Source organism: Lontra canadensis, unplaced genomic scaffold (genome assembly GCF_010015895.1).
Source record: "Lontra canadensis isolate GAN:19392208 unplaced genomic scaffold, GSC_riverotter_1.0 scaffold6, whole genome shotgun sequence".
NCBI lineage: Eukaryota > Metazoa > Chordata > Mammalia > Carnivora > Mustelidae > Lontra > Lontra canadensis.
In genome coordinates this window covers 9,566,899-9,590,415 of record NW_022631000.1, presented here as the reverse complement: position 1 = coordinate 9,590,415, position 23,517 = coordinate 9,566,899, and the positions used below count along the sequence as shown (strand labels likewise).

The window sequence follows — 23,517 nt, the reverse complement described above, 5'->3', positions numbered from 1 at the left end:
GAAAGAAAACCCAGAGCACAAAAGTCGGAATAGAATTGCACCATTTTAAGGTTCTTATACTATACCAAAGTAGTAGTATATCACTTGAATGTAGACTGTGATAAGTTTAAGGTGTTTTTCATAGGGGTGCCTGGTGTGGCTCAGTCAGTTTAGCCTCTGCCTTTGGTTCATGATCCCAGAGTCCTGGGATGGAGCCCCATGTGGGTGTCCCTCCCCAACGAGGAGCCTACTTTTCCCTCTTCCCCCTGCTCTCTCTTGCTATCTCTTTCTCTCTCCATAACTAAATAAAATCTTTTTGAAAAAGATGTTTATAAACCCCAAGCAATCACTAAAATGACACAACAACAAACTTCTAACTAATAATCTATCAATGAAGATAAAATAGAGTCATAAAAATATACCAATGTACAGTTGGCCCTTGAACAGCATGGGTTTGGTTATATGCAGATTTTTTTTATAAAGTATAGTATTGTAACTATATTTTCTCTTTCTTGCAATTTTCTTAATATTTTCTCAGGTTTATTTTATTGTAAGAATATAGTATGTAATACACACAACATACAAAATACATGTTAGCAGACTGTTTACATTTATTGGTAAAGCTTTCAGTCAACAGGAGGCTATTACTGGTTAAGTTTTGTGGGGGTCAAAAGTTTTATGTTGGTTTTTGACTGTTTTGGGGGTTGTGCCTCTAGCTCTTGTATTGTTCATGTATCAATATATAGATATATATAGAAGATATAGAAGAAGTCATAAAAAGATAGAAAGGATGAATGAAAAATAGAAGACAAATAGAAAACAGAGATCAAGAGTATTGCTTTGAACCCAACCGTATCAATAACTGCATTAAATGAGAATGGTCTAAACAGTCCAATTAAATGTCATAGATTATCAGATTGCATTAAAAAAAGCAAAATAAACTACATGCTGCCTATAAAAATGCATTTTAAATAGAGAGCGTATAGAAGACTTGAAAAGCTTTATCAACCAAGTTAACCTAATTGGCATTTATAGAATATTCTATCTAATAAAAATAGACTATGCATTCTTTTCAAGTGCGTATCATCATTCACCAAGATAGACTGTATTCTGGGCATTAAAGGAAGGCTCAATAAATTTAGGATTCAAATCATATGCTTTCTTATCACAATGGAATTAAATTCAAAATCAATAACAAAAAAGATCTGGAAACTCTTCAAATACTTGGAATTAAATAACACACTTCTAAACAACCAATAGTTCAAAGAAGAAACCAAAGGGAAATTACAAATACTTGAAATTAAAATAACAACACAATATATCAAAATTTGTGGAAGATTTGTGAAACCAGATGTCCATTTTAGACAAGAAGAAAAGTCTCATTACTGACCTCAGCTTCTACCTTGAGAAGCTAAAAAAGAACAGATGAAAACACAATAAACAGAAGAAATAATATAGATCAGAGAGCAAATTGGTGAAACAGAAAATATAAAAACAATAGAAAGATTATGTGAATGGTGACTGGTTCTTTGAGGAAGGAAAAAAGTTGATCAATCTCTAACTAGACAGATGGGGGGCGGGGAGAAGCAAATTCCCAGTATCAAAGAGAAGCTAAATCACCAGATTCTATAGATATTAAAAGGACAGTATGGGAATATTTTGAACAACTTCATGCTAATAAATTAAACAACTTAGATGAGAGGGATACACTCCCCCAAAGATACAAACTAACACATTCACTCAACAGGAAATAGATGACTTGAATAGGCTTTTATTTATTAAGGAATATAGATTTCTCATTAAAAACCTTCCAAATTATCAGTCGTCAAGTACATTTGAAACATAAAACTCAAAATATTGAGTGGAATTCAAATGATATAAACCCGAGGCAAAAATTCAAATATCTTTAGGCACTAGGTAAATAATACAAGTGAATGATGAGATTAGTTATGGGAAAAAGTAACTGCCAAAAATACAGTCAAACTTTATTTTTACTAAATCATGGTATGTATAAAAATGTAACACAAATGTATAATAGCAAATATTTTGAAAATTTAAAGTCGATATATACTTATTATTTCTTATGTTTTTATGCTTCTCTAAAATTGGAAACCCAATTCTTTTCTTCTGCCCTTAGACATTAAGAGTTTTTAGATTTTTTTTCATGGCATTGTGGACAACTTCAGAGATTTTACTTTATCACTGGCATTTAATTTTATGCCAGTTCATAACAGAAAACAATTACTGACAGAAGTTGGTACTTCCAAGTACGGACAGAGTTCTTCCACAACATGGTCTTCCTTCCTCTCTCTCTTTACATGGGTGGCTCCTCATTGTTCAGTTCTCAGAATTAAAGTGTTCTCTTCAGAGATGCCCTTCTCTCCATCATTATTTCTCATTCTTGTATTTTCTTAGTTATATATTTTTTTACTAGTACTGATACTTTATTAACCTGATACTCATCTTTTCTACCCATTTATAACTCCATGGGAGCAGGGCCTACCTTGTTTTACCTCTGTTTCCCTCATTGTACACGACTTCTAACTTAGTGCCTCTGCTACACTAGGAACCCAACAAAGAACTGAAAAAAGAATGAGTAAAATCCACTAGGCTGTGGTTAGAAGGCGGGACAGCTCACATGTATACTTCCCTTGGTCAGTGATGACTTGAGACCCAATTAAATTCCTATTCCAAATGGAAAGATAACAGAGAGATTTTTTTTAAACAACATTTTGGAGGGCAGTTTAGGAATTTAAATTGGACACATAACTTGACCAAACTCTTGACCTTTTAGAAACATATTCGATGGAGACTCACTATGTACACCTTTTAAAGCAACAGTTCTTTTCCCAGGCATTTAGCCTTGAGAAGTCAGGTAAGTCAGGTAAGTGTGTAAGCACCGGTGGGGATGCATTCTCACTGCAATATTATTTGTAAAAGTGAAAAGCAGAACTTGGAAATGAGCTAAATGTACTTTCAAATTATTTGGATAAATTCTAATGTAGTCATCAATGAGATGCTATGCAGGCATTAAAATGATAATGTATATCTGTATTTCATTATAGTTAAAAAAATAAGGAAAATAAATCTCCAATATATTAAGTGGAAAAAGTTTAAATAACATGTATAAAATAATCACTCCCTTTTCTTGGTAAAAAAGAAAAAAAGAAAAAAAAACTGATGTATGCATGTATATATGGATAGTTGCTCATTGTAATTATCTCTGGCTAGTGTGATATCCAACTTCTTTTGTATATTTGTCTATTATTATAGGGAGCATGCACTAACTTTATAATAATTTTTAAAAGCAATAAAGATACTTCCATTTCGGAACAATTCTTCTTAAGAAGATTCTTCCACTTCTTGTAGGAATGTATTTAATGTGCCATGTCTTTTGATCAGAAATTTCTTTCAATTAAGGGATGTTACGTGGATGAAAAAGGATGAAATATTTTTTTAAAAGGTGGCTTTTATTTTTCCTTCAATGTGTTCTAGAATATACTTGTGCTTAAAACATTTGTTTTGTTTGTTTTATTTCTCTGAGTATTCAGTATTGTTGGTGAAGTTATGACTCCATAATTAGGCTCCGTGTGCAGACTTGATTTTATTTTACATTTTACGACTTGGGCATTTGTTAAGCAAATTCAAATAACTGATTTTCATGGCATTACGTTTGGTATGTAAGAACATAAGCTCTGGATAAGAGGTCAGCCACCATCTCACTAACAAATGATGTAGATCGTCACCCTCCCAAATCACGTCGTGTCGTATAGGGATTTTGTTGGCTTTAACATCTCCAGTAAGAGCTGGATTATTGAGCTCGATCACAGTCCATCTAGTTTATAGATTCTTTCTTCGCACGAATCAATCCAAACAATCGGATGGGATCATCATGAATATTTTCCTCTATTTCCTGGCTCTCAAGTGGGAAATTGTCTACCGAAGTGACCTTGGAAAGGCTGGCATCCCCTGCATGTAACTGCCCATCTTCATCCTTGTCTAACAAATTACCGTTCTCCTTCTTGGGCATCCTGCTCTTCCCCCCACAGCTGTGATCCAGTGAGGCATAGAGCATCTGTCCTTCCTCGGTTGCCTAAAAAGAAAGTCACGTTCATTTTTCATTGTTATCTCATTCTTAGACGACTGCTGGGAATTTCTAAGATCTGTGAAAAACAAGCAGCTGTTTTCTGGGCTTTGGCTACCTTGTTTTGCCAAATTGGTCAGGTAGGATGACAACAAAAAACAATAGTCAACGAAGACTTTTGAGTATAAAAAGGCTTAGATGAAACTTTTGTGTGTGTATTTTTGTTTCTTATACACAAAATATACATGAATATTTTATTTTTTAAGCAATTTTATTTATGTATTTACTTATTTGTCAGAGAGAATATGCACACACAAGCGTTCCCTCCTTGTGCATCAGGCAGGAGCCTGAGGTGAGACTTGATCCCAGGGCCCCAGGATCATGACCTGAGCTAAAGGCAGACACTTAACCAACTGAGCTACCCAGGCGTCCCATGCACAAGCATTTAGATGGACTCTCACATGCCTCTCCCCTGCCTTCACCTTAGGTAGCTCTTGCCCTGTGTTGCTTTCATCAAGTGACAATACCCCAATTTGTTAAAACAGAACAAGCATAATAGGAAGCAATTAAATGAATCTCAAAATCTACTTTGCATATGTTTAATAACTGGTCATTTGATGGTACCCACAAAAGTCCCCACTTTTTCTACATTTCTTGAGATTCGGACGTATAAAGTACAAAGATTCAGAAGTATAAAGATGACAATATCCATTTCTGTGACTGGCTTCTGGCAAGAATTATAGTTTTCCATCTTCCCCCATTATTTCCTTCTTGCCTGCCAGACCCCAGGTTCCCTTTGAGGTCATTTTAGGCTGGACTTAGAGATCTTTATTTCTGTACTTATAACTAAAAGCATTTCAAATAATGTATGTTTGGTCAACAGTTGGTCAACTTTATCAAGTGCTGCAGAATTCAAAGAATGTGAGTCCTGAGAAAGGATCACAGATTGTACACAAGTCACTTGTGACTTCCAGAGTGTGGTTTCAGCTGAGTGTATGGGTGGAAAAAAATATAGCCAGGAGTAAAAGAATGTGTACCTATGAAAACAGTCAAGGAAAGTAAAAATCAGCTTAAGAATCAGAGAGAAGCACAGGTAGAAGTCAAATTTCGTTGTTTTGTTTGTTTTTGTTTTTAAGTATTGGGATGATTTGTGCAGATTGGTAGGTAAATAGTAACGATTCTTTTTAAAGAAAAGATTGAAAATGGAGACAATTAATTGAAGGTGCAAGATCTTGAAAGCAGTAGAGGAAATGATCAAGAGCATAAATTGTTATTGGCTTGGAAAAGGAGAGTGGATACTTCTGACATAGAAGGGAAAGGTTAAGATTGGTGGGAGACTGGGACATGAAGAGGAGAGGAATAAGCTCACAATTGTGTCCCTCTCTTTGTTTTATGATACAGGAACTCTATGGACTCATTTTCTTAATTAGGTTTCCTGATGAACTCTTCCTAGTTGATGGTAGACGTAGATATTGAAATTACAACTTCTGATGTGCCTATCATTTTTAAAGGGCAAGGAGCTGATTTCTTTTTCCAACAAACAGACACTTTACCCATAAAGCTCTCTGCATAATATAGAGCGCTCTTGTAATTGACCAAAGTAAGTCTTGTAGTAGCAAACTGGGTAGTGATTTTGATGATCATGATCATTCTAATAAAATGGAATTGAGCAAATATAAAGAAATTATGTTTAATTTGTGAAACTAAATTTGTGAGAAGGATGTAATAGAATAAAGGGTAATAATATCCTTAGAAGTATCTTTAAATACATAATTTATAAAATAGCAGACGTTTAAGACATTTTAAGCTTTGCACAATTTCCATTTGAGTAAAAACCAGATGCACAACAATTCATATGTAGTAAGTAGCAACTTTTATGAATTTTCAGCTCTTTTACAATTAAGGTGCTGTGAATCTCTACATTTCAGATAGGGTGGTTATATTTTAGCTTTCTCTAAGAGGTTTTCTCTTTATTATATTGGATTTAGCAATTTGTATTAGAAGGCTTTTATATGTTTTATCTAAAATTTATTTTGCCATTAATGGACCATCAGATGACAGATTTGTGCATCAGAAAGTGACTTCATAGTCCATTTAAACCTTACCACATCTTGGTTTCTTAAAAACTTCAAGAATTCTGACTTCTTGGTGGATTCATATAGAGAAAAGGAGACAAATTCTATCTTAGTGGGAAGTTTTCAAGATGTGACCCATCTTAGGGAGGAGAATTTTTTCTGTTAGGCAGGACTAAGTTTAGATTCTCTTTCTACTTAGTACCTGAGTGTTTTAGCGTAAGTTTTTCATCCTTCTCAAGCCTCTGTCAAATGGGAGAAATAATGCTGTTTCCCTCATAAAACTCAAGATGATAATACATGTAAAACACATATGACAAGGCCTGACACATAAAGACCACGTAGGAAATGCTGGCTGGCCCTCTGACTATTTCTAGGGAGTAGCAAGAGAATACATAATTGAGGGAACAAGATCCAGAAAGGAAAGAAAAAAGAACTCTTAACAGAAATTTGTAACATGTCAACAGCATGCATATGAAAAATTATGAATGGTTTCTGGTAAAATCAATGCTATGTCTGAGGAAGTTGAACTGATTGTGGTAAGAAAAGGAAAAACTATCGATTTCTTCTAGGGTCTTCACATATTTCTGCTTACATTTATGTCCTCCCTAACCCTACCTAAGATATGTGAAAATCTTTTGCCATTAGCCCATAGCCATAGAACTTGTGTTAAAATTTATACTCAGTTGCCTTATAAAATAGGAATATGGTCTTTTATATCTAGCTAATTTATCTTTTAACTAAAGAACTGTCTCTCTGTGTCTCTGCCTCCCTCTCCCTCACTCCCTCCCATTCTCTCTCTCTTTTTTTCTCTCTCCTCCCTCTCCCCTTCTCCCCCTGCCCCCATAAATTCCTGATACCTAGGTCTTATGAGCATTATATAAGTGTAAAATTTCATATTTATCTGTGTGATGTACCCAATTTTTTTTCAATTTGAAAGAAAAAGTTTGTTGATTAAGAAGAGAATCTATTTTTCCCTTTAACCTATTGCCTTTGTAATGATATACACTTTGGACTTTTTGAGTGTGGTTCTGAGTACTGTTTATTTGCCTTTGAGGTTTCCTTTAGAGCTTAGGTCCCAGAACTTGACACTGAATTGGCCTGTAAAATCACAGACAGCTTCAGATACGAATCAGAATGTGCTGCTCTTAGATTGTTGAAACATGCAGCCATGCTGTGATCTAGGCTGAGCCTGACCCTTAATACAGACAACAAAACTCACCTGTGCAGGCGGGGTCACTTCTTGCAGTTTATTTGTACATCTCTCTGGTCGAGCCTTCATTTGTTCATAACAATTTTCATCCACTGGTTCTTAGGGGTTTAAAAGATCATGATTTACAATGGAAAAATAAAAAATGCTGGCACAAATAAAAATACATGACACAAACCATACTTAGCTGTACATGTGAAACCCCCAAGAATCATTCGACTTGTCTTTTTTTGTGGAGACGCAATAAAGTGAGGAAGCACAAACCATTTTCTGCATATCAGAATGTGAAGAAGTCTTTTACCCCAGAGAGTTAATAATAAGACAAAAGAAGGTCACTAGACATAAGGACTAGATCATATTAATTTATGCCATTGTACGACATGACAGGCTCAACTTCAGTTTCCATTTGAATGATATAGAGATCCCATGTGTTTGCTTATATTTGTGTGTGATTGCAAAAGGTCATGGCGGCAGAGTGCAGTGCACATGCACAGATGATTGAATTTGGTTATTTTCCCCATGAGCAAGAGGTTTTACTCAGAGGCATTTAAACATCTCTATTTTTTAAAAAAAAATGTTTAGATCCTGTTTTTTGTCCCATAAATCAGTGACAGCACAGACAGGCTGTTTTGGGGGGTCTGGAGCTCTGTAATGCTGGTCCTAAGTATTTAGGGTTTTTGTGCTGTGTCCAATAGCCAGCAGACCTGAAGTCATTTCATCCTGTGGGTACATGCTTATTAAACCATCCATCCCTTTCTTCCCCCACATATGTGTGTTTGAAAGGGAGAAGATAGAGAGAAAGTGACTCATAGGATGGCCAGTCACCTGGCAGAAATGTGGATTGCACTGATTTGATCCCATAGGAAAAAAGATATATTCACTATAGTGCAAGTTATCTTATAATCAATCATTCAACCCCTTCTGAAAATTAACCCAGAGTGATGTTTCTCGAAGTATGGTCCATGGAAAACGTGCATTAGACTTACCTGGAAATTTGTCAACTAGTAAATTCCTAAACCCTATTCCTAAACATTACTGAATCAGAATGTGTGGAGTGGCACCAATGCGCCCCTTAGATACTGAAATTACAGATGTGGTGGGCTTTGCACCACCAGAGTACAGAAGAATTGAAATCTCAAATATTACATGTGGGCACAATGATTCTGCAGGGTGAAGCAGGAGGGTAAATTATTTTTAACAAGATAGTCCTAAAAAATAGTGCTGATTTCTCAGAGCACAGAGATTAGAAGATACTTTAAGAAGAAGGGGAAGACAAAGATTAAATACATTTTTAATAATTAAATAAAATTTTGAATCCTTTAGTTATTCCTAACTTTAGGAGAATTGCATATTCAGAGATTTAGATAGCTGATTTGATATACAGAGATTCAGATAGTTTAGTCCATTTCTGGAAATCTTGGTTAACCCCCAATTCATGAATGAATTGAAGCGCTTGAGGGTGCAAGGATGAATGTGTTAGCATTTAGCCTCATAGCTTCTCTCATCAGAGCTCTGGGATCAGATCATGATTGTCTGCCTTAAGGAATTTAGTGGCATTTTGTTTGGGGTGGTTGGGATGTTTCAAGTAATAAGGGATGCTGGGAATTGAAAAGTACTTGTTACCTAAGAATAAAAAATGTATAACCTAGTCAGTGGCGATTTAGCTCTGCTCTTTACCCACTTGCCATCAATGAAGCCCTAGGTTCTTTGCTTAACAGGAGCAGTTAAAACAAGGAGAACCAGAGAACATGCTCCTTGCTCCAGATTATACACGATAGATTTGCTTTTGTAGACAGAGTGCAGGATCTGTTTCCCTGAGCCATTTTCTGTTCTAGAAATAGCTTTATTTCATAGAACTGTGTGTGTCAAAATTCATGATGATAGTCTTCTGTATTCACATTTCTACTACAGTAAAATGAGGAGAATATAGAAAGACAGGATGTTGCAATACAATTTATAATATGCAGCCTTGGAAATGTATACTAAATAATATACTAAACATTATTGAATCTGTGATTGCCATTGGGATATTTAAATGTGATTGCAACCAGAAATAAACTACCTCAAATGGTGTGGAATTAAGGGGAGGGATATTAATTTATAGATAAATATAACTTCAGGAAAAATAAAACTTACCTGGGACTATGTCATCTAAGTTACCATAAATTGGTGTGTCTTCAATATAACACTCATCCTCCCTATAATAATGAAAGATAATTTATCTTATTAGAATCCACTTTACACATAGTTCTTAGCTAATTTCTCAACTAAATTCAATATATGATTGCGTGTTCTTGTTTATCCTCAGCCAGCCAAGGTAGATATGTTCATGTATAAGTGAATGGATGCAAAACTGCATGAAGGCCTACATGCATGTGTGCATGTGTGTATACATTCAAACAGGTGTTTTTGGATTTTTCAGGAAATAACAATAGCAAATACTTATGTAGCATTTATGTTTGTCAGATGTTACTTGACCTTCATTTTCTATATTCATTTATACCATTTTAACAACAATCTGACCAGACAGGCACTATCATATTCTCATTATATATATAAGGAATTTGAGGCACAGAGAAGTCATATAATTTGAAGGTGAGAATGCTAGTAAGTGGCAGAGGTGGACTAGAACTGAGGTTATCTGTACTTTTAACCATACATTGTGCTACCAGTTTACTTGCCCAGAATATCATTCCAAATAATCCCCTAAAACTATGTTTCCTATCTAAATACTAACTGACAATGATGCTTAAAAAAATACAAGGCCAAAGAGATATTGTAGACTCAGCTTGGCAGACATCCAGATGTTGTAAAATGATTGATCATCTATTACATCCAAATACTATGCTAAATGTTTTATATACATTATACCAAAGTCCTGGGGAAATTCTGCAAAAATATTATTTCCCACTTTATAGGTGGGAAGTCTGAGAGTCAGATAGATAGATTAACATACTTTCCCTGGCCTTATGTGTAAAGCCAGCAATATAACAATTCTGAAAGCTTTTCTTTATGCCAGTGCTCATTCAGCACACAGAAAAACTCTGAGATACTTTGTTTTTAAATTCCCACTGTGCCTATAAAGAATCTGTAACTCCTAGAGTTAAATTGTCCAAAGACAAAGACAGTAACTAGCAGAGCTAGGATTATAATGCAAGTCTAGTCCAAAAGCCCTGAATACTATTTGCTTTTGGTGTTTGATTAATTTTCCTTACACCTTCATCTGAGAAATTCTTTTAGGATTAGAGTGGACATCCTGTCATTGCCACCACACAACGACAATGGCCCTGGTGACCAGCCTTCACAATGGCAGGCTGGGAACAGAGGAACATATCAGGCAGTGAGAGTAGCATTTCATAAAATAGTAGCAACTGCTTTAACTTTGAGATTACAGATTGGCAAGAGCTGGAGGGAATTGCATGAAAAGAAAAAAGAACACTGATCTCAAGGCATAACACCTATAGTACTCCCTATGCTTCTGAAAGAGGACAAAGTATATGTAAATAGTAAGTAGGTGTCCTTAAAAAAACAGATCAAATGATACTTGTATAAAATGGCTTGAAAAGTCCAGATGCTTGTATGTATTTCTCTTATCTGATAACAAAGGAACTCATCTGTAACCCTTCCTTTCATCAGTAATTCGGTACAGCTTAATATTGGAATATGGAGTAGTCCCTGTTCATGGTTTTTCTCTGGCTATGCTGAGAATATAATAGCAAAATGTGAAGAATTTTTAATAAGGCAATCCATCCATTTTCCTAGCTCACATAGATAGCAGATACAACCTGCAAATGATAAATCATGTCCAAAAAATGAATATCACTTCATTCCCTATGAATGAAAATAAGATGTGATTTATAATGCAGTGCCCTGTGTCTACAGACAGGTCTCAAATGATTAATCATCCCAAATAAAGTATTATAAAGGAACAGTTGCCTAACCAACAAATTAAAAAATATATTTTTACTTAGCAATGCCAAATAGCTCCAGCCTATTGCAAATATCTAATAAACTTTAAGCACAATGTTTGGTAGTGTTTTATGTAGAAGATTATTTACTATCAAAAATAGATTAATAAATAAGCCCACATCCCAGAGGTGAGTGCATTGCTCTGAACATGTCTGAAATGGCCCTCTGACCAATAAGCACAATTGCTGACACTCCAAAATTTAAAATAATATTAACTGTATCTTTTACTATTTTCTACTTTCATGTATATTTTCCTTAGTCCCTATTTTTAAAGTTTTTAATTCATCATTATTTTATTGTGAACTCTTAAATACTTCATTATCTAAGTAGATTAAATAAGTACATTCATTTTTTAAAAAATCATTACTTCTATCTGAGTGACTTTGGACATAAATTGTGAGTTTCAATTTCCTTATTTTTAAAACAAGTTTATTAAACTATTTAATCATTGTTGTTCTTTACAATTCTGAAATTCTATATTATAAATGTAGGGTTCCAATATTCAAAGAAAAATCAAAGATATTTCTATAAAACAAAGCTATTTTAAGGGGCTGGAAAGCTGTCAGATTGAGGAAAAAGCAAGCTGAGGGGTCTGTTAAAAATTGGTTTTGATGTTACCTTGATTTGCTTAATAGGTATTTCCTTAAATTGGCAGATATATGTGTTTGGGCTCCATTGGTATATAAATGTTATTTAAAGCCATAGGGAAAGACCAAGCTACATTCGGGAATGAGTATATATATAGAGAGAAGAGGTTATTTAGATGAGCCCTGGGCACTCTGATGTCAAAGGTTCAGAAATCAGCAAAGGGCAAGGAACCACTGGTGAGGAGGAAAACTAGAGATGAGAGGACCCAGAGCCTGGAGAAGTAAGTGTTTTAAGAAGAGAGTGTCAATGTGTCAAATGCTACAGATGGACTGCATAGGAAAACACTAAGATTTGGCCATGTGGATTTCACTGTTGACCTTGACAAGAGCTGAGCAGGCAGATTAATGAAGGCACAAAATTTTATAGAGTAGGTTCAAGAAAAAAGAGAAGAGGAGAAGCCAGCAAATATGGACAGAATGTAGATAGAACTTTCATGTTTTACTATAAAGGGTACAGAGCAAAGGAGAGGTAGGTGTAGGAAATCTAGTATCAAGAAAGCTTTTTTCCTTTCTTTCTTTCCTCTCCTTTTCCTTCTCTCCTTCCTTCCTTCTTTCTTTCAGGTGTGAAACGACACTCTTACATTTTGATGAGAATAATAAAAAAGGGACAGAAAAAGCAATAATGCAGAAGAGAAAAGGGAAGGTTGCTGGTTGGACGTGTCACTGAGTACATGCTCACTGAATTTTTGCTTTCTTTGGCAGGGACCATACCATGGGTATAGGTGTCTTGAACCTGGGGTGAGAGGGCCAAATACAGACCCCTGGTCCTGGGAAAGAGTATAAACCTCAGCACTGGCTTTGTAGGGTTGGAGACTAAGAAGTGAACCCAGTGGTGTTCCCTGTGAGGAATGCTTAATGGACTCTCAGAGCAATAATATCAAATACTACTTAATTTTTTTAAATTACTAAATTTTTATTCTCTTTATCAGTGTTCCAATTTTCTTCTAGTATATCCACTTCTTTGTAAAGTCTATAAAACACAAGGCACTTATATTGCCAGTGCTTTGGAGTACTCAAAAAGAAGGGTCTTTTGCCAAGGTTTTGGGGAAAGGAGACTAGCAATATCTACCAGCATGAAGAATTCTAAAGATAAAGGCAAAGACACTGAGAGCAGTGAAACAGAACTAGGAGTGACAAAAAGACAATTGAAACCTATCAATTTGGAACAATTGGACAATTTGGACAATTTAGAACCTATCTGTACTTCTCAAGGTTTCTTAAGAAACAATACTTAAGAAAGGACTGGACATCTTGCAGTCACACAGGGATGGAGCTTCTACATTAAAACAAATAAACAGAAGGCTGGAAAACTTGGAGCTATTTTGGTTATAAGCATGGCAGTGATCACAGTGAGGGCTCCATCCGTGCACCCACTTGGAAGTCTCAGAAGTCTGGGAAGACTACACAGTAGTTCTTTTGTTGGGACGCCTGGGTGGCTCAGTTGGTTAAGCATCTGCATTCTGCTCAGGTCATGATCCCAGGGTCCTGGGATTAAGCTCTGAGTAGGGCTTCCTGCTCAGTAAGTAGTCTGCCTCTCCCTCTCCCTCTGCCCATCCCCTTGCTTGTGCTCTCTCTTTCTCTCTCTCAAATAAATAAATAAAATATTTTTTTTTCTTCAAAAAAGTTATCTTGTCATAAACATCCTCAGGTGAGGAGGACAATTGAGACCAAAAGTCTGGGCCAGGGTACTAGGTTAGTATATTAGTAAAGAGGGGAAGTGAAAGGAGCTTGCAGAGCAGCAGAAATCCAAGAAATCATCTTAAGGTAGAAGAATGGCTGAGCTATGCCTTGCCATAAAAGCACCTTTCAGTGCCACCCAGGAACAGAGCAAGTAAAAACTGCTGGGAATCTGTCCTAAGGTTTTTGAGAGAGACTCTGAAACTGAGGAGTCATGATAAATTTAAAGTAGTCGTAAACCTGAACTGATTTCCTAAATTAGAGGATAAATATACAATAAGTGGGCAGGAATTTTCTTAGACTTTAATTTTCATCTGATAAAGCAGTATCTTTTTTTCTAAATCAATTATGCTTTGTAAGGGAAGTATTACATTATAATCTGTATTTTTCAGATGATACAACTTAAATTCAGCAATGCTCATTTAGCTAAGATTACAAGCCTAGTAATTACAAGAGTTTAATTAAAACCCAGAATTGTCTAGATCTCAAATCCTAATATTCCCACTGTATTATCCTCCTAACACAGATCAAAAGACCAGCATTGTGTACACTTATCTTTTAAATAATTTTTTGAAAGATTTTATTTATTTGACAGAAAGAGCACAAGCAGGGGAAGAGGGAGAGGGAGAAGCAGGCTCCCCACTGAGCAGGGATCCCTACTGGGAGCTTGATCCCAGGACCCTGGGATCATGATCTGAGAAGGCAGACGCTTAACCACCTGAGCTACCCAGGCACCCCTAGAATTTTGTTTTAAAGGAAAAATAAAGTGGTCCAGGGATAAATCCCAGGGAGTATGTACCTGACTTTCTGTTACATATAGATGCTACATTGTCCTTCAAGTGATCACATTTTTGACCTACAGCACAAGAAGGGCAGGGTTTTGGGGAAACAGGAAGATAAGACCAGAGAAGCATGGGTTCCTACCTAAACCAATGTTGAGTAGGGGCAGAGAGAGGGTTCAATGGGGAACCATAGCCTCAAACCACCTAAGAACTGAGGGGCATCACTAATTTTACTTCTACTTCTACCTTCTACCTAAGAAATAGCCTTTATTTCCACTTGCTGTTTTAATGTTGAAGTTTTAATGGCTGGAAATAGTTTCACATTTGTTATCTCCTAGAGTCTCCACGTCCTTCCTACAAAGGTGAAGTTAGCTCCCTAAATACATAATCAGAAATAGACAAGCTGTGAAGTACATACATAATTAACATGCCAGCCTCTTGTTATAGATAAAATATGCATTTTATATTCAAATTATGCCTAAATTGAGATTTATTACAATAGATAACAGATTGCTAAATCCACAATTTAGTAATCTGCATCTTTCCATCTTTGCATCTCTTGTCTAGCACAACTCCTATTTGTTGAACGAATACTTATTGAATGAATGAATGTTATAAAAGAACCAATTTCTTTTCCATACTTGCCCCATAAGTAAGAGCCTGCTTGCTATGAGATGGGTATTTTACCAGTTTTCCCTCCTGACTCTTGCCATTCCAACCCAAGAGTACCAACCCAATCTTTAGCAGATTGATGAAATCACTAGACTTTCTATCACATTGCATCTTAATTGCCTTTCAAATAACAAGTATCAAATCAATTGTCCAAAAGATTAACTTCTATATGGAAAATCCATAGAGGATTTTCTTTGTCATGTTGTTTGTTTTAACCAAATCAGCAAATCTCTCTTGATACAAGATAATGCATTGAAGATTATCTTGTTATAGAATTCAATGATACATCGCAAAAATAAAGATTTTCTTTTTTGTGTGAATCTGCCTGCAGCCTACATCCTGAATCTGACAGAGATATTTCCACATGGAGAAAAATTTTAAAAAGACCTTTTAGAGGCTAACAGAAAGCTTATAATCTTATCCTACCCAGTGAGAAAGCTCTGTGTTTGTGAAAGACCTTTCTGCCTTTTAGCCTACCATTTCAGAAAGGTCTTGAAGAGTCCTCTAGGAAATTCTCTATATTTAGATGTGTTTTCATCCTAAAGGAGAAATCTCCAATCTAATAACACATTTGGGTCAGAATATACTGTGAAAGAAAATGAAAATTCTTTGCTATGATTTATGCCATAAACCTTCTTTTGTTAAAAAAAAGTCACAAATTTCTCTGCAATTCAGTTAACAGGTATTAAAGAGAATACACTATATCTGTATCCATATATTATTTTAGGGTTGATTTATCACATTTCCCTATTGATTGACATTAATCTTAACAACAGCAGAGCACAAAGCATCCTTATCTAAGTATGTATGTATATATATCTTAAATTTTATTAGGTATTGCCACACTTCTTTTCCACCCTGGCTTCTTAAGGGCCCCACAATTCCATGTATAATTAGACTACATTCTTACAATCTGATCTGATTCATAATCTAGGATATATCCATCTGAAATTGACAAGAATTCTATAGATACTAGGTTAGAGTCTCATTTTGTCCCTTAACCAGCTCTCTTACTGACTCAGGATAAGTAAGTCACTAAGGAAGATAATAACATTATAGCTTTTGATCTTCAGAGAGAAATAATAGTAATTAAAGCTCACTTTAATTTCATTTTTACCCAAATGTGACATCCCTGAGCCAAACCTATAAGTAATATAACATTTGTTACGCCCCCTTATTACTTGGAATCATAATACATAACTTATTTTCTACATACCTGGGAATGTAGTCTTCAGGGTACCTGTACATGTTATCTGAAAGATATTAAAAATAGTCAAGTTAAAAGAAATATTGATTTACATTTAAATCTTCTAGAGAATGTTGTGAGGAGAGCTTAGCTTCAGAGTCAGTTGATATCTTAAATCAAGGCACTTGGCCACCACCACCAGACATAAAGATCTTCTGTGATTTGGCCCAATCATATATTCTCTCTTGGTAATTTGAGATGGAAACACAAGCACAGCTTAGAGGTGATGTGGGGCCTGGATGTGTGGCCATTTTATGGGTGGGAAAAACCAAGCTATAAACATGGGGAACTCTACTAGTGCCTTTGCTGTGGGACAGTCCATCATGAGTGGGACATATTGTCCTTTCTGCCTTCGCACTTCATGAAACACCTCTGTTTCCTTCAGTCAGATTTCCCTCTTTGCTCTTGCAGATTTGAATAAGCTTTTCTTCCTTACCCAAAACAAACAGATGAATGAAAACAAAAACAAAATGAAACAAATACTAAAAGGCTTATTTATTTATCTATATTTGAAGTGTCTGTTAACACTTCTTGTCATGTGAACAACAACATGAAAATTATGTTCCGGAAGTTTCTCTTGTTGTGATTTTATCTCATCTACATGGCAAATAGAGGTAAGGAGAGATAACAATTCTAGGGAGAAGAGATCTGGAAAAAGTTGGGACCATAGTCTAAAAATAATCAAAACATTGATTGGCTTTTAAAAGAAACTCTATGCTGGTATGCAGTAACCATACTGACCAGAGATCTGATGTAGGATGATAAAACCATGAAAAAATTCTGTACCAAGTCTCAGAAAGTAACCCACTGCTGAACCTTGAAGCTGGTGGTTCAAAGGCAAGTAAAAGAAAGTATTCTTGCTTCAAATTAAATATTTTTATTCATTTTTTGGTGTGATTATCTGTTTTGTGCATGTTGAGTTTGAGGAGTTCTTTATAGATCTTGGATATTGTCTGTACTGTCATTTGCAAATATTTTCTCCCATTTCGTGGGTTGCCTCTTTGTTTCGTTGATTGTTTCCTTTGCTGTGCAGAAACTTTTGATCTTGATGAAGTCCCAAAAGTTCATTTTCGCTTTTGTTTCCTTTGCCTTTGGAGACATGTCTTAAAGTGGCTGATGTCGAAGAGGTTACTGCCTATGTTCTCCTCTAGGATTTTGATAGATTCCTGCCTCACGTTGAGGTCTTTTATCCATTTTGAGTTTATCTTTGTGTATGGTATAAGAGAATGGCTGAGTTTCATTCTTCTACACATAGCTGTTCAATTTTCCCAGCACCATTTATCGAAGAGACGGTCTTTTTTCCACTGGATATCTTTTCCTGCTTTGTCAAAGATTTTTATTTATTTATTTATTTATTTATTTATTTATTTATTTATTTATTTGAAAGACAGAGATCACAAGTAGGCAGAGAGGCAGGCAGAGAGAGGAGGAAGCAGGCTCTCTGCTGAGCAAAGATCCCGATGCGGGGCTCGATCTCAGGACCCTGGGATCATGACCTGAGCCGAAGGCAGAGGCTTTAACCCACTGAGCCACCCAGGTGCCCCTGTCAAAGATTATTTGACCATAGAGTTGAGAGTCCATATCTGGGCTGTCTACTCTGTTCCACTGATCTATGTGCCTGTTTTTGTGCCAGTACCATATTGTCTTGGTGATCACAAGTAAAGATTGAAATCAGGCAACGTGATGCCCCCAGCTTTGTTTTTCTTTTTCAACATTCCCTTAGCAATTCGGGGTCTCTTCTGGTTCCACAAAAATTTTAGGATCGTTTGTTTCAGGACTTTGAAAAATGTCAGTGGAATTTTGATTGGGATGGCATTGAAAGTATAGGTGGCTCTAGTCAGTATAGACATTTTAACAATGTTTATTCTTCCGATCCATGAGCCTGGAATGTTTTTCCATCTTTTTGTATCTTCTTAAATTTCTTTCATGAGTGTTCTGTAGTTCCTCCAGTACAGAACCTTTACCTCTTTGATTAGGTGTATTCCCAGGTATCTTATCAGGTATCTTATGGTTTTTGGTGCTATAGTAAATGGAATCTATTTTCTAACTTCCCTTTCTATATTTTCATCATTGGTGTGTAAGAAAGCAACTGATTTCTGTACATTGATTTTTTTATCCTGCCACATTACTGAATTACTGTATGAGTTCTAGTAGTTTGGGGGTGGGGTCTTTTGGGTTTTCCATATAAAGTATCATGTCATCTGCGAAGAGAGAGAGTTTGACTTCTTCTTTGCCAATTAGAATACCTTTTTTTTTTTCTTTTTGTTGTCTGATTGCTGTTGCTAGGATTCTAATACATGTCGAATAACAATGGTGAGAGTGGACATCCCTGTTGTGTCCCTGATCTCAAGGGGAAGGCTGTCAGCTTTTCCCCATTAAGGATGATATTCGCTGGAGGTTTCTCATAGATAGATTTTATGGATGAATGGATAAAGAAGATATGGTCCATATATACAATGGAATATTATGTCTCCATCAGAAAGGATGAATACCCAACTTTTATATCAACATGGACGGGACTGGAAGAAATTATGCCGAGTGAAATAAGTCAAGCAGAGAGAGTCAATTACCGTATGATTTTACTTTCTTGTGGAGCATAAGGAATAACACAGAGGACACTGGGAGATGGAGAGAAGTAAGGTGGGGGAAATCGGAGAGGGAGACAAACAATGAGAGACTGTGGACTGAGAAACAAACAGGGTTTTGGAGGGGAGAGGTGTTGGGGGTTGGGTGAGCCTGGTGGTGGGATTAAGGAGGGCACGTATTACATGGAGCACTGGGTGTGGTGCATAAACAATGAATTTTGGAACACTAAAAAAAAATAAAATTAAATTTAAAAAATTAAATATTTATATTCAAATTTGAAAAAAAGTTTGAAGAATCTTTTTAGTGAAAAGCAATAGATTCCTAATGAATTATTGAGAGAAAATAGGGGGAATTTAGAGCCCAATTTTAATAATTAAGATCAATATTATGAAGAAGTCTGTATCTGTTCATCAATAAATTTTCTTAGATATTGAAATCAATGGATGTGTATATTATGATATTTATTACATTTTGACTGTGTATTATTCAACGTGACATTGAATAGCAAAATCTTGCAAAAGATAGTTCTGTAAAAATGAAGCCCATTATTATCTAAGTCTCTGGCAATAACACAGAGAAAATAGTAACCAGAGTGTGATCTTTCAGTTTTCACATACAAAGAATATTGTGTTGGTAAGGAACTAGCAAAAATATCTCAAATGACTGAATTAGTTACCAAACAACTAGAAAGATTATTTTTAGTTAAATTTATATGTGACCAAGATGAAGTATTCTCCAGAAGGGTCACTAGCAGAGAAACATTATTGGAACAAATTATTAAAATCATTATGTTGGAGGATGAAACAGACATGTCTTATGTCAGTGTATTCAGAAGAATTAAAATATATATACAAGAATTTAGTCAAACTGTAACCTAATGTATTATGGAAAAGATTCAGGTTGAGATATCGCAAGATTTTGATTTGGGTAGCAGATCTTCAATGCATTTTACATGTGACAATATGCAAATCATTTTAAAACTCTGATTCTCACTTTACCTATAGAGTAGAGATAATAATGCCTATAGCATGTGAGTAGATACAGAAGATGAATGAAATAATTTTTGTTAAAAGCACTTTGGAAAATGACAAAGCTGATTTTCAATATTATACATTCTAAATTCAATCACATTTTCAGCCACAATTTAATTGTGCTGATTGGAATAGAGTCTCTTCATTAAATGGAGTAGCTGAAAACAAGTTGATATAATTAAAATGCTATTTACAAGATTTATAAGTAAAGCTGGATTTGTAGTGCAATGACCAAATCTCACTTCTGGCAAGAGGATTGTCACCAAGTGAGTGTTAAATGAAAAGATAAAAAATAAAGAATTTGAAAACAAAAATAATGATATTACTTACAGAGAATAAGAAAAAAAATAGTCATAGGGTCAAATGTTTCCATATACAGACTAATAATTTCTAAAGATAATGTGGATTTTCCAGCTGGAAGTGCTTGGAGTGTGAATGTTGGTGTCTGGAAGGTACACGAATGTGATACGTAAAAGGATAGCTTTTATTTTCTTTTTTTAAGATTTTATTTATTTATTTGACAGAGAGGGATCAGAAGTAGGCAGAGAGGGAGGCAGAGAGTGGGGGCGCGGGGGTGGGGAAGCAGGCTCCCTGCTGAGCAGAGAGCCCAATGCAGGGCTCGATCCCAGGACCCTGAGATCACCACCTGAGCGGAAGGCAGAAGCTTTAACCCACTGAGCCACCCAGGCACATCTAAAAGGATAGCTTTATGGAAAGAAAATGTTGTTGGATGTGTTATCAGTAGAGAGAAGGAAAACAAGGCTTGGACCAAAAAGCTTTGTGGGGAAAAAGGAAACAGAAGCAACTCTATGAAGGATATGATTTAATGATGTGATGCTTACATGAAAGAAAAGAAGCTAAAACAGTGTGAGGAAGAAAATAAGTATTGGGAAAAGAACATTATGCACCAAGACCAATCAGCGTTCTTAAAACTGTAGCCTGAAAGTGTTCTTAAAACGTTCAAGGTCACCACCTTCTGCACTACTCTTAGAATTTAAATGTATAATCAGAAGCTGGACAGTCTGTACTCGTATGGTTTCAGTAAGTTCCTTCTTATGGTAAGAAGTGTGGTAGCATATGATTTCTTTAAATAGAGGAGTGGTAATCAAAAGTTTAGAGGTTGGACCAAGGAGAAAGGTCAGCAAGCTTTGTGTCCTGAAGAGCGTTGGCTCGTTCATGAAGGCTTATAAGTTTATTTACAAATAAATGGCATGATTTAGAAGCTACCTAATCAACTCAATGATATTTTAAAAAATTTTTTATTAACATATAATGTCTTATTAACCCCAGGGGTACAGGTCTGTGAATCGCCAGGTTTACACACTTCACAGCACTCACCATAGCACATACCCTCCCCAATGTCCATAACCTCAATGATATTTAGTAAAACTAAAAGCAGTTTTTATGTTGCTATAAAGCAGGTACATTTGCAAGATTCTGTGTGAGAAGAGGTGGGTGAGTTTTCAAAATCCTCTCTGTGATTCAGATACAGACAACTTGCGGTCAGGTTCATGGTTGAGAGCAGGTAAGCAAACATTTGCTTTTATGTTTTCTCCTTTATAGTGTTTACTCTTCCATGTGCAATACATAACAAGAAAAACAGCACATGGCCCAAACTCCATAATAACATTTTTTGATACATTCTTAATGTGAAAATGTGAAAAATACACCATAATTTTCTAGTGAATAGGAGATGTACTGATAAGACTTTGATGTATGAGCAAACCATACACTTACTTATCCTCAAAACAGAGAAGAAAGGTTGGATAAAGAAATTTTTTTGGATTTAAAGGAGGACAAAGCTAATACCTTCCTAGCAGAAAAAGAAATAAATATAATCCTCCTAAAGAACAAAGAATCACCTAAAAATGTAAGGTTTATTTTGGGGGAAGGGAGAACTCCATTACAAAGCTTTTACCAAGCTAGCACTGCTGCAGAAAACATCAAGGAGAGGCTTATCATGTCTATCTGATTGAATGGGGAGATACTGCGTTGTTGCTGGGATGGAGATTTTCTTTCGTAAGCCATTTAATACACCAGCACAACTTATTCACTCACTGTTCGCCATAGGTGGAGTCCTATCTTTCAAGTTTCTTAGCCACAAATAATAGCACACCAAGTGGCAGAAAAGCTGGCTAATGTCATCAAATCTCCTCTGCCTATGACAAAGCAAGCCGGGAGGAGGCTTTAACAGGACGGGACAGAAGTCAGCTTGCAGAACTAATCCTAGAGCCACTTGTAGCCTTCATGTGAGAAAGATAAGACAGTGCGATACTTGCTCATGTGGACTAGCAAAGGGTGACATTTATTACTGATGCTAGCGGAAAGACGTCAGGAGAAGCTGGGGCAGTTAGGAGAAGGTTGCAGTGAGAAAATGGTGAGGTGGGATGAGAATGAAGGGCATTTTGGCATCCATGAGCACTGCTGCAAAGCTAATCTGAGGTTTGCACGCAATAAAATGCAAGACCCAGGCATGTTATTGCTTAAATAAAATAATTTGCAGTACACTAACAGTTAGAACCGTCTATGAAAGCCTATGGAAAATGCTCTAAAAGGCATCTGTGTAGGACTTCAATGGACACAGCGTCATTGCTAAAGCTCAAGTTATTGCATAGACACGTTAAATGATATAGACATGGGGCAGGAAGTGACATGGGAGCTGGAGAGGACCTAGAAAATACAGAGATGTATCCTCTAGGTCCTCTAGAGAGATCTCTCCTCTCTCTAGGAGTGAGGAGTCAGAGGAACTAACGTTCCCTGAACCTGACACTAAAATTAAATGGGGAAAGATGTAGTTAGAGCAAGCCCTTCACAAATACGAGTGGAAGGAGGAAAGGAGGCACTGGGGCCACCCAGAGTGGTGTTGTGGGCTGTGCCCTGAGCAAGACTGACCTCCTCAGTCCCCAGCACGATGCTGAGGGATCTCTAGAAGTCTTATAAGAACCCTTGGTCTGAACAGTGTTTTCCACATTTTGTAGGCAAGGAAACTATGAGAAACTATGTTTCTGGTACAAGAGGTCTCCCAGGTAAATATTGAAAGCAACATTCTAATTAATGGCACTTGACTTCAAAAGCCATGATGTTAAGAACAAATTGAGAGAATCAAAATTAATTTTTAAAAATAGAACAATGAATATAATTGACTATTTCCTGTTTTTCTAATGTTATTTCCCACCATACTGCTTTTAGACAAAGTAATTGTGACACGCCTGAGACATGGTTTGTACAATTGAAATGAAAAAAAAAAAAAATTTTTTTTTTTTTTAAGAAAAAGACTTTCTCTTTCCCTTCCTTCCTTCCTTCCTTCCTCCTTTCCTTTATTCCTTGTTTTCTTTCTTAAAAAGTTAGTCTACTGTCTTTTGGTAGTGGTCAACTAACCGTTATATGAGAACAACTCCCAAAAGGAGTCCATATGGTGGCAAATGGTATGAATACGGATAAATAAATTCCAAAGCACAAACTACCAAAACATGAGAACTGAGAAGGACACTTGTTCCTTGGTCCCACACAGGGACCAGAGACTCCAGAGACCTGCACCAAAATCAACAGAGAGTGAAGTATT

General features: G+C 36.0%; 1 protein-coding gene across 1 annotated transcript in view; it reads right to left on the bottom strand.

Annotated features, from left to right (window-relative positions):
- Positions 1-3,072: 3,072 nt before the first annotated feature.
- The window catches only part of LOC116864529 (T-cell receptor-associated transmembrane adapter 1), a 34,574-nt gene continuing 14,129 nt past the window's right edge, over positions 3,073-23,517 (bottom strand). The window contains exons 3-6 of the mRNA XM_032852136.1: positions 16,309-16,345; positions 9,482-9,543; positions 7,358-7,446; positions 3,073-4,072 (exon numbers count right to left, since the gene is read on the bottom strand). Of these exons, the coding sequence (XP_032708027.1) occupies positions 3,815-4,072; positions 7,358-7,446; positions 9,482-9,543; positions 16,309-16,345 (446 nt within the window). The 3' untranslated portion in view covers positions 3,073-3,814. The remainder of the gene's footprint in view (positions 4,073-7,357; positions 7,447-9,481; positions 9,544-16,308; positions 16,346-23,517) is intronic.